The sequence below is a fragment of the Pyrus communis genome, chromosome 3 (genome assembly GCF_963583255.1).
Source record: "Pyrus communis chromosome 3, drPyrComm1.1, whole genome shotgun sequence".
Taxonomy (NCBI): Eukaryota; Viridiplantae; Streptophyta; class Magnoliopsida; order Rosales; family Rosaceae; genus Pyrus; species Pyrus communis.
The window spans coordinates 8,785,179-8,797,199 of record NC_084805.1 but is presented as its reverse complement, the minus strand read 5'-3'; the positions used below and the strand labels follow the sequence as shown (position 1 = coordinate 8,797,199).

At 41.0% G+C, this 12,021-nt stretch overlaps 2 protein-coding genes across 2 annotated transcripts; one reads left to right on the top strand and one right to left on the bottom strand.

Moving 5' to 3' along the window:
* Positions 1-656: 656 nt before the first annotated feature.
* On the top strand, positions 657-2,440 carry LOC137729585 (protein ALP1-like). Its single transcript, XM_068468561.1, has one exon. The coding sequence runs from the start codon at positions 721-723 to the stop codon at positions 2,068-2,070; it is 1,350 nt and encodes a 449-aa protein (XP_068324662.1). The 5' UTR covers positions 657-720; the 3' UTR covers positions 2,071-2,440.
* Positions 2,441-3,738: 1,298 nt separating this feature from the next.
* Positions 3,739-6,196, bottom strand: LOC137729584 (pentatricopeptide repeat-containing protein At5g39710). The gene has a single exon (XM_068468559.1). The coding sequence runs from the start codon at positions 6,126-6,128 to the stop codon at positions 3,873-3,875; it is 2,256 nt and encodes a 751-aa protein (XP_068324660.1). The 5' UTR covers positions 6,129-6,196; the 3' UTR covers positions 3,739-3,872.
* Between the last annotated feature and the right edge of the window lie 5,825 nt (positions 6,197-12,021).

Here is a 12,021-nt window from a genome sequence, read left to right as displayed (position 1 = left end):
ATGGAACATTTTCAGACTATGAAATCTCGTCGTAGACGCTTTAATTAGGATTTTATAGCTTGTAATGTTGTTTTGCACATGATTTTTGAATGAAATGTATTATATTTAACTTTTCGACGTTCTTTTTGTCTATAAATTTTTTGACCTTTATTATTGGGACCCTCCGAGTTTAAAATTCTAGATCCGTCACTGCATATATATAAATAAAATTCTAGCGTCTTATTCACACGTGCATTTACACCTTTTCCCTCTTACGTTTTATAAAGTTTAGTTTATAACATAGTCACAAAATTGAATGAATTTCTGATCTTTCAATGATGATAAAAAATAAATTAGCTTCATATACATAGGGAGCCAAATATTGTTCAAATCTATTGAAGCCGGCCTTCTAACCTCTGCCTATAACCTTTTAGCCCAATTCATGCATATTTTTTTAACTCAAGTTAGAAATTAAAATGGCAAATTAAGTTGAATTTAACTCATCAACGTTATGGTTTCGTTTGTAAAAAAGTTTTAATTGAAATGTTTTTTTGGGTAACAAAATTAAAATGTTGTTCACCACCCAAAAAAAAAAAAAAAAAAAAGAAAAGAAAAAGAAAAAAGAAATGTTTTAATTTCGCTTCCAACTCCAAACTCGAGGAACTTATGCAGATATTTCTTTCAGTTCAGAGGGTTGTGATAAACTCTAACTGGAAAAGAAAGCACTTCAATCGAAAAAAAATGGATGAAACGTTTCTCCTGATGCTGTCAAACCTCCTCCATCTCCACAACTCAATCGACCCAACAACTTCCCTCCTCTCCACCACCCCCACAACCGCCGCCGCCGCATCTTCCTCCCCCACCACCTCCTCCTCCCCCACCCCCACCTCCCTCCTCGCCTCCTCCTCCGCCGCCCCTCTCCTCTTCTTCACCATCGCCTCCGTCCTCTCCTTCATCGCCACCTCCCGCACCAAACCCTCCTCCTCATCTCAAAACCCACCCCCCGCCTCCAGCGACACCGCCGCCGCATCCGCCTTTTCCGTCTCCGCCTTCCGAGCCCTCTCCACCGAACACATCTGGTCCCTAGAAGCCCCTCTCCGCGATGCCCAATGGCGGTCCCTCTACGGCCTCTCCTACCCTGTCTTCACTACCGTCGTCGAGAAGCTCAAACCCCACATCGCCCTCTCCAATCTCTCCCTCCCCTCTGACTACGCTGTCGCCATGGTCCTTTCCCGCCTCTCCCACGGCTTCTCCGCCCAAACCCTTGCCTCCCGCTACTCCCTCGATCCATACCTCGTCTCCAAGATTACCAACATGGTCACCCGCCTCCTCGCCACCAAGCTGTACCCTGAGTTTATCAAGATTCCCATCTCCCGCCGCAGGCTAATTGAAACCACCCAGGCTTTCGAGGAGCTTACGTCGCTCCCCAACATGTGTGGCGCCATTGACGGCAGCCCAATCAAGCTCCATAAGCACAATTTGCCCGGAAACTACAAATGCCGATATGGGTACCCTTCGGTTTTGCTCGAGGTCGTGGCGGATCACAAGAAAATCTTCTGGGATGTGTGTGTGAAAGCCCCTGGCGGCACAGACGACGCCACCCATTTCAGAGATAGTCTTTTGTACAATAAGCTGACTTCCGGCGATGTTTGGGAGAAGATAATCAATGTGAGGGGTCATCATGTGAGGCCTTACATTGTTGGGGACTGGTGCTACCCCTTGATGTCCTTTATGCTGACACCTTTTTCGCGGAATGGGATGGGGACTCCTGCCCAGAACCTGTTCGACGGAATGCTTATGAAGGGGAGGTCTGCTGTGGTTGAGGCAATTGGGCTGCTTAAAGGGAGGTGGAAGATTCTGCAGGACCTCAATGTGGGTATTAATCATGTGCCTCAGACCATTGTTGCTTGTTGCGTGTTGCATAACTTGTGCCAAATTGCGAGGGAGCCTGAACCGGAGCTCTGGAAGGACCCGGATGAGAGTGGGCCGCCGCCCAGGGTGCTTGAAAGCGAGAAGGATTCTTACTACTATGGGGAAAGCTTGAGGCAAGCATTGGCAGATGATTTGCATCAGAGGCTTTCGTCGAGATAAGACACGCATTCTTTCAGGGTAAAGGGGTGGCTTCTCAAACCTTTTATTTTTCTATGTAAGGATGTTCGTTTGAATGTTATCTTGGTTGTTCGTTTTAGGTTTTAGGCTGTAGTACTTGAATTAAGCTAAATATGTGATGACTGAGATAGTTGTTGGGGCCGACTGACTTGGTAGTGAAGTTACAGGATTGGCGGAAAGAGTGGAAATCCACTAGTGGTTCATCAGGTGTACTGCATTTTATGTGTGTTTAGCACTAGTCGTTGAAGATGAAGGGGATCAGAGTAATATGTCCTTGTAGCTAGTCTTTAGGAAGAATCTTGTGCATCGTAACCTTGCAATGTTTATGTCGAAATTATCATATTGATGAGAGTAATTCTTTGGTGCATTTGATCCACAGTAAGGGCTAAGAGGCCTGATGTTCTTGGGGTCTGTACGCTCTTCGGAAGATTCGCTTATATTGAAGCAAGAAGTAGACTAATTTGCGTACAATTGAACTGATGTGCGTTGAATCGTAGTTAACCTTGAAAGTTGAAGGTCACAAGTAGCAAAGACCAATTTACTAGTTGACGGCGGATTCCACCCGATACCTGATGTTCCGCCTTATCTTAAGGAAGTTGTTGTGTTTCCATTAACATAAATTCAAAAGCTGCCATTGCCAAGACAAAATGTTAAGAGAAGAACACAACCAGGGGCAACTTAAGATAATCAACATTAGCTCATAATTCATCACAAAATTGATGTGTCTTTCAATTTCTTTTCATCAAACAAACAAAATAGTTGCACGAGCAATTTTGCCATGAATACATGAAGTTTTAAGCCTTGGTGCATCGAGAAGAGCATAGCATCCATCAAATCAATCAAATGCAGCTTGAAATCCACATCCTTTGCCTCTCAAGCAGCGAAACATAATGCTCAGTTTCTTTCAAGCGAAGAGAAAACTTACTACCTTCTTGTTTGCTTGTGCTTTTGTATGAAATTGAGTCTACCTACAACAGAAAGATTCAGTAGTAAGAAATTGATGCTAACCGCCGAAACTCTGTTAACTGAGACCGTAAAGTTCTATAATAAATCGTGAGTGCACGTAAATACGAGGAAGAAAGCTGACAATGTCATAAATTGACCAAGAACAACACCACGCGTGGTAGATTCTTTGGTTATATAGTCTCTGCGTGCACTTGCAGCTGAACACAAGCACACATTACAGAATGCATTGAGTGAAAGACAGACATGGATACCTAACCAAGAAGAAACCGCTACCAGACGTTGTGAGAGGATCTAGTGAGAGCCTCCCATAATTGATCCATGAGTACAGATTAAAAACAAAATGGCATTTCCAGAAAGCTTCAAAACTTCTGTTCGAATATGCTGTCCGCCACAAACAGCATTCGAAACCAAATGCAAACTACACATAAATCAATACTGTGTGTCACAAATGTTACTTACATTGTGCATTACTCTGAAAAGAAGGGAAGTGTAGTGATTAGGCCTCTGTGAATAAATGTCACAAATGTTACTTACATTGAGCATAACTGAAGAATCTTCGTAAAAAGGTGGCTGAAGGCCTGGGTGACTAGGCCTCGCTGGCAGAAGCCACCACTGGTTCCCTTAATGTTGTGTCCGACAATACTCTAACAAAGGTTATAGAATTCAATTCCGTTCTTAATCACTGACCAATATATAAGCTCAAAGGTTCGCTTCAGCATGCACCTTCCTCATTCACTTGGTCAGTCAAAAAGATCGCAATCAGCTTGAATGCTTGCCATCATTTTTGTTCTTTTCAGTAAGAGAATGTTTGCCATTATTTACCCCCCTGCACAGGCTGCTACTCCACTATTTGGAAGGAGGCCATCCTTGGCCATTTCGCTAAGCACATTAAATACCGCATCCATATTTCCTTCTTTATGGTTGACTTCAACGAGTAGTTTTGCAAGCTCAGCGTCACTAACCTGAGAGCTTCTAAGCATGTTCCCTATGACTTGATTCAATTCCTTGTTCATTCCCTCGGTGAAAAGTTCTTTAATCAACGCAATAACAGTCACAGTATGAGGAATGAAACCAAAATGCAACATCTCCTTGTATAGATTATATGCCTTCTGAACACTTCCACCCCTACAATGACCATGTATAATAACATCATAAACTGCCTCATTAGGCTTGTATTTCCTCTTAATCATCGTCTCAAAAACTTGGTCTGCTTCTTTCATCAAACCCTTCATACAGAATCCCTTTACAAGGGCCACCACGCTCTTAAATTCACTATTAGTGCAGTTCTCTATTAGTGTATTATATGTGACATCATCGGGAACAGACTCCTCGTAAAACAACTTGAGCAGAAGCCTCTTTGCTTCCCTTGTCCGAGCTTGTTTGTTAAGTCCGTTAATAAGCACACTGTATGTAACAACATCAGGTAAGAAACCTTTTTGTATCATTTCATTATTCAACTCTAGAGCCTTGATTAAGTCCCCTTCCACACAGTAAGCATTGATCAAGGTTGTGTACGTAAATTCATCAGGACGCATACCCATGCTTAACATTTCTTGGAACAGATCACAAGCTTCAACTAGTCTTCTTTGCTGACAGACACCTTGAATGAGTGATGAATAGGTAACTGCATCAGGTGATACACCCTTCTCCACCATCTCCTGCTTCATTCGAAATGCGCTCTCCAATTCCTTATGCCGACAATACCCAGTTATAATAGTACTATAACTTACTACATCAGGGAACAAACCTTTACCTATCATGTCTTGTATAACTCCAATGGCCTCCTCCATCCTCCCTAATAAGCAGTATCCATTGATAAGGGCATTGCAAGTCACAATCGAAGGTGAAAATCCACTCCCAATCATTTCATTCAGAACACCGTAAGCTTCATTTAAGAACCCCTGTTGAGAGAAGCCATCAATCAATGTAGTATACGTCCTCTCATTTGGACGAAGTCCACTAATACGCATCTGATCAAAAAACTCCATTGCTCGTTTCAAATTCTTAGCCTTACACATGGCGTTAATCAATGCTGTATATGTGACAACATTTGGAGACAAGCCATTCCTCTGCATATCCTCTTGCAAAACAAGTGCTTGATGAAAATTGCCTGCCTTGCAATATCCACTAATGAGTGTATTACCAGTCACCTCATCAGGAACAAAACCTTTTCTTTTCATCTCATCAAGGACCTGAATTGTCTCGTTCATCCTGCCTTCTTGACACAAGCCATTGATTACCACATTATAAGAAATCAAATTTGGCTCCAAACCCTTGAACGCCATCGATCTGAACAGTTCAAACGCCTCATCAATCCTCTTCAACTTGCAATAGGCATCAATCAATGTATTATAAGTAACCACATTCGGCAAACAGCCATTTCTTTCCATTTCACCGAAAAAATACAACCCCATTTCCAAATTCCCCGCCCCGCTGCAACCCCTAATCAAAATATTGTAAGTATACACATTCGGAGAGACCCCATTCCTAATCATCTCACTCCACACCTCTTCTGCAAATTTAACCGACCCTTTCGACCTAATAATTGCATCTAAAATTGCATTATACGACAGCACACCAGGCATAAATCCATGAACTTTAGCTAAACTAACAATGTTCATTGCTTTATCAATGAAATTCAAGTGAGAGTAAGACTTCACCACCAAGTCAAAGACCGCCGAGCTCGAATTGCAGCTATGAAAGGAGTCAGCGAGGCACTGAAAGACCAAACTGCCCCCATCGTCGACGGTGTTGAGGGCAACGTCCTCCGCGAGGGATTGAGCGGACTTGTAGAGCTTGAAGCGGGTGAGGATGTGGAGCGCCAGGCACTTGCATGGGAAGGTCAGGAATTGGCGGTTTCGAGCCCAGTTGAGGAAATTTAGGGTTAGGGTTTGGTCGAATTGGGACTTGAGGAGGACGCAGGAGGCTGCCTCTGGGGTAAAATGGGAAGATAGAGAAGTGAGGTGTTGAGGGTGGCGTTTGAGGTAGGTGATTGCCTTGTCGGCGAGGGCGGCGTCGGAGGGGGACCGGTGAAGTGAAGGTAGCTTGTAAATATGATGTTTCGGGAGGGGCATTTCGGCAACTGAAGAAGTTGGGGTCTATCAGAAAGTTCAGAACAAAAGTGTACAGTTGCAGAGTTGGTTCTGGCGGCCTCGCGAGGAAGAAACAGGGGAAAAGTTTAGACGTTTAAAGAGAACGACACCTTTCTTGGTAAATTTTATTTTATTTTATTTATTTATTTTTTTGGAACAAACGATATTATTTATACTAAAGCGGAGGGGGTAGGCTTAGCCTTACAATGGACTAGCAATAACGTGGTACGAACCCGCCTTCGGCGAGAATTGAACCTAAGACCTCTCATTTATAAGTGAATAAGAATATCACTAAATTGTAATACTAAGTGGTCGGTTTTTTTTTATTTTTTATTTTTTAACAAACGATATTATCTACACTAAGGGGAATGGGGTGGACTTAGCTTCACAATATGCTAGTAATAATGTGGTTCAAATTCGTTTTTGACAAGAATCGAACCTAAAAACTTTCACTTATAAGTGAAGAGAAACACTACCATAGTACTAAAAACTATAAAACTGATTTCTTGAGTTTTCAATAATTAACCTTCAATTTTGAGTTTTAGTTTAAATTTGATAACCTCACCTTGTTCAATTCTTGAAATGCCCCTTCTAAAATCTCAAGTTCACAATCTTCTTTCACTTCACTGGTAATGGTGTCCTTCCAAGCCGTTCTCGCTGACAAAGCGAGAAACTAGTTAGTAGGTCAAATAGTTAGTTGTTAGAAGTAGAGACGTTTTTCGGAAGGATCGGATCATAATCAATGTTTCCAATTTTTGTTCTAAAATTTCGGAATCAGAGTAATCTTCAAAATTTCTAAACATAATTAAGATATTCATATATCTTATAAGTTTTTTAATATTTTCTAACTTTTTCGCATATGCAATTTATTATTCTTTCTTAATATTTGGTTACATATGCTTGTGTATAAATTCAACTAATTTCGTAGTGGCCACCTAGCAATACGGTTTAGTGGTATTCTTCTTCACTTGTAAGTGAGAAGTCCTAGGTTTGGTTTTTGTCAAAGCGAATTTGAACCATATTATTGCTAACCCATTGTAAGGCTCTGCACACCCATTCCCCTTAGAGCACTTCCACCGTGATCCAATCCTCCCCCCAACAAAAAGGGCTCCACGATATCCAACTCCACTGGACTCTGGGGGAGCCTAGTTTCTCCCCCAGGCAGAAATCGACAGGCCCAGCGCTTGGATTATATGATGCAATGCTGAAGTCACGTAAAAAAAAATAAAAAATTTATAAAAAAGTAATCAAATAAAAAAAATTATAAAGAGATATAAAAAATAATTAAAAATACAATAAAAATATAAAAAATTATAATTTTTTCTGTAAATACCTAACCATGTTCTTCCACCTTACACCACATTTCAAAATTTTCAAATACTTTCAACTAATATTTTTTTATCATCCGAAATTAAAAATAAAATTATTTTTAATCTTTTATAAAACATAATATTTTAACACAAATTGTCTGGGCTATTTAATTTAGGGGTAGAGATGTGGAGATGCATTTGGACAATTATTGTTTACTATTGGCAATTAGTTGATCACTAAGGAAATTGAGTTGCTTACTGCCAAGGTAGCTTTGCTACACTAAAACTCCTATTTCAATAGAAAAAAAAACAAACTAATTTCGTATTATATAGCTTATCTCTTCAATTATATAATTTATGTAACGACCCGTCCCCAAAAATTTTAGTCTTTATAATTTTTAAATGTGAATTTACGGAAATGCCCTTTGAGGCAAAGACATTGACTTTTGTTGACCGTCTTGTCATGTTACGTAAGGTTCATTTTCTTGGTGTATCCTCGTAGTACTCGTTGCTACGAACACATGGACGCAAACGGAACATAATTTGGAGTTATGATGAATGAGTTATTAACAAATGAAGTTGAGAGCAAAATTGTAAATTTATTATTTTCTGGAATGCTCCAGATTTTTAGAGCAAAATTTGGAAAGCCACATGTGTGGCCCAGATTAAAGGGAAGAAAAGTTGGGCGGTGGAGATGAAAGATAAAGAAGAGGAATGAGGATGGGCGCTGCCCAATCAGGAGAAGAGAGAGAAGTGAGTGACCAATGGGAAGAGAGACCAAGAAGGGAAAGGAGGGAAAATGAGATGGAGGGAATCGATCGGGGTTCCCTTGACCTGCGTGATGACCCATTTCCTTGGAGTTTTCCCACGGTTTTCCGTCTAATTTTTCGGCCTTCTTTAACCTTCCATCACCAACAAACCTCACCACAACACCCCATCACCTAATTCTAACCAAACCCGACAAATTTTAGCCCCGATGTGGTGAGAAAACCCACTGACAGGTCTGGGTGGGTCTCGACCTTGAATCACCATTTGTGAAATGATTTACGTAGATCTCTACCACCATTAGACTCTCCTTGAACCCAGGAACAAACCCCAACCAACCATAGAGGCGGTGGAGCACCGGAGGAGTCGAATTAATGCACACCCAAATTCTAGGGTTTTAGAGGGTTTGTGGCGATTTGAAGCTTTTCCCAGCCAAATTGGACTTAGCCATAGGTATAAAACTTGCTCTACTCGTTGAGATCTTCATTTATGTGAAGTTTGAGAATTTTTAGAAATAGTTGATTTTTCCGGTGAGTCGGGGCGGCCGACCGCCATGTACGGCAGCGCATGGGCCAAGGCATCCCCTGACCTTCCTAGGCTAAATTTGATTCGCCAATTCCGTACGTGAAGTCCGATTGACGAATTTCCTTAGTTTGAACCTAGTTCCATTAAGGTCCGCCACTTGATTATTATAGCAATCGACGATCCGACTATTGGATTGTCACCAAACTTTGATACGTTATAGTACATAATATTTGAGGATATTAGAAACTTACGGGAATCTGATGTATGGATCTTCCCGAGTAGGATATGTAAGTTACATGTTCTATTGATAAGAATTTTGAGACGTGATTTGATAATTGTTTTAGGCACCGATCGTTCGTGCTAGGGAGATGTAGTGTGGACCTTAGGTGAGTGGGTCTTTTTCCTTTTTATAGTGTACACACACACACACACACACACACACATCTTACGGTTTTCCAGAAATGTTTAAAATTGATTATGCATATCATGCCATGATTTAAATGTGTTATATTTAAATATTGCATTGTGATGAGATTTATGGTTATGCCAAATGATCCTATGGAGGTGCAGGTAAGTTCATGTGAGTTATTATGTGATTGAAATGGTTGAATTATATGAGCATGCATATATTCATTTAGAGCTCATCATTGCTGCACCCCGGTGTTAGTGATCTCGCCTCAGGCCAAGGCACAGCCTTCACGTGATTGTTCACCTCCCGCACTACAGGCTCGCCTTGGATCCAAGTCTGGTGCTAGCCTGTCGTACAGACCACAATATGTGGTTCCAACTCGTAGGTGACCCACGCATAACGCTATCTTTCACATAATTGTAGCACTAGAGCATACATATTAACACCCAGCCTGTTATACAGATCACACTAGGTGACTCGGACTCGTGTGCTAGCATAGACTGATGAGCAATAGGTCCAATTGTATAGGTCACATTTGGTGACTTCGACTGGCATATTAGTTTAGACTAATCTCACACCTGGCTTACATTTATTATTGTTGAGATATTGTGGCATGACGTGCTTCTGTTTTTACTAGGGTTGGGCACGGGCTGGGCCAGGCCCAATTTTGAAGGAACCGGACCTTACCCATTTTAAATAGTAGCGGGACGGGTCGGATCGGGTAGAGGGTTTTTAAGTTTGGGAACCGATCCTAACCCGGCCCATTTCAAACGGGCTGGTTTGAGGCGGGTCCACGGGTCCAATTAACTTTTTTTTTTCTTTTCCAGTTTTGATACAGAGCTCTAGAACATTCCTCAGTTCCAGATTGCTCCCATTGCCAACAAAATCGATGGGTTAGAAGCTACCCACACCAGCAGCTGAACCACCAGTGGTGAATCGGTGAAGGTGGTGGTCCTTGTCTCTCTTGCTCATCTTTCCTAATCCCAAATCAAGGTCTCTCTCTCTCGACTCCGATCGATTACGATGGCGTAAGGCTCCAATCTGACTCAGATCGACAATGGCAGTCTTCTGTATGTACTCCGTGAACTGAACCTTGTTAGCAGACACGTCGCTGGCAACGATGAGCTTTTGGGTGTTGAGCACCATGATTCTGTATGCTTTGCACGACGGCGAAGCCATCGCCTAACAAACCGAAGATGAATTCCATATCCTTCTGATAAAAGGCAGAAAGTCCTAATTTTTAATTATATTTCCACTAACATGAAACCTTTTGTCAAAAATGTGCACGTAGGGGCAATGCCTTTGTGTTCTTTAAATGGGTATTTCAGAATCTGATTGATCTCCTAGGTTTTTTGAATTTTGATGCTCTATCCAGATCGGTTCTATAGAAATCTCGAAGCAATCGGCGCAATGAATTCGAGGGTGGGAGGGAAAAGAGAATGAGGAATAGGTGGTGCCGTCGAGGGAGCTGAGTCGTGGTGGTGGTGGAGAAGATGAATCGAGTGGGAGTCTGGTTTAAGTCCAGGAAGGAAATGGACGATGGGATGGAATGGATAATGGATTAGTTTAGAGAATTAGTAAATGGGTTATAGTTAGAAACGGGCCGTTCGGGGCCCCATTATTCCAAATCCTAGGACTCGGCCTGCCTCTTAAATACTATGGAACCGGCCCGTACCCGCCCCGAACCTTGATTACTCGCCTTGACCCGAGGTTCCTGTACCCGTTTACCCACCCCTAGTTTTTACTGCACCTGTGCATTCATTTTTCGTACCTACCGTAGTATTATTTTCTGGAAACTATACGAGTTTTACGGTGAGGGGTTATAACGCTTTCAAAAGGTTTTTATTAATACTTTTTTTTTTCAGGCCCACTCACCCTTGTTTTTCGCCCCTCCAGGTTCTAGTAGCAGAGTTTTCGTACCGACGAGGATTATCGGCAAATCTTAGGGTAGATGATTACCGTTGATGGTATAATTCTCACCCTATTTTACTGTACTGTACTTATGCTCTGTCATTACGTGTGAAATGGGTTCATACACGCTCAAGCGCACTCTTGTACTTAGACACTTTTAGGCTTGAATTTATTCACATCTTCCACATCAATACACTTTATGGCTTCGTTACCTTCCAGGTGTTGTCCAACATAGCTCGATTCGGAGTCCTAATGTACATCCTAGGTCGGGATGTGTCAATTTATATAAGTGTATGTTTACTATTAAAATAATGAACAAAATGTATTCAAAAATACAATAAAATTAAAAAGTTATTCGAGTAAATAACTATAAAACAGTAGAATATTTTGACACTTTTTTATCGTAATTCGAAAATTTTACTTTTGAAACTGAAACATCATTCCAATTTGCATCCCTAGTTAAAAGGGAAGGGAATTGGTGAGGTAGAACTACATACTCACACTGGGAGAGTACATAAGTATAATTGTTTTCTATTACTACAATAAAGTGTTATCTACAAATAAATGCGTTATCTGAAAATTAAAAAACACAGACTCATGTTGGCGATGCCATGGTCAAGTAAGAGGGCGACCCATTCACCTTACCGTCTAAATTTTCAATTTTTGTATACTAAAATTTAAAAAATAAAAACTGAAAACTGAGATCAGGGTCTTAAATTAGTCATTTTACCTTGAGGCCTATTAAACCGGTTTGGTATTGCTGTGCTTTGAAAAAAAAACTGTTTTTGCTGTTCTGTGAGAATAAGCAGCTGTGAAATAAAGTAGCAGAATGTTTGGTAAACTTTTTTGTAAAAATGCTTTTGAAAAAAACAAAAAAAAGCAATATTATAGTGTTTGATAAACTTTTATGTAAAACAGATGTGAAAACAAGCTAGTTTTTCAAAGTTGGGTTTTG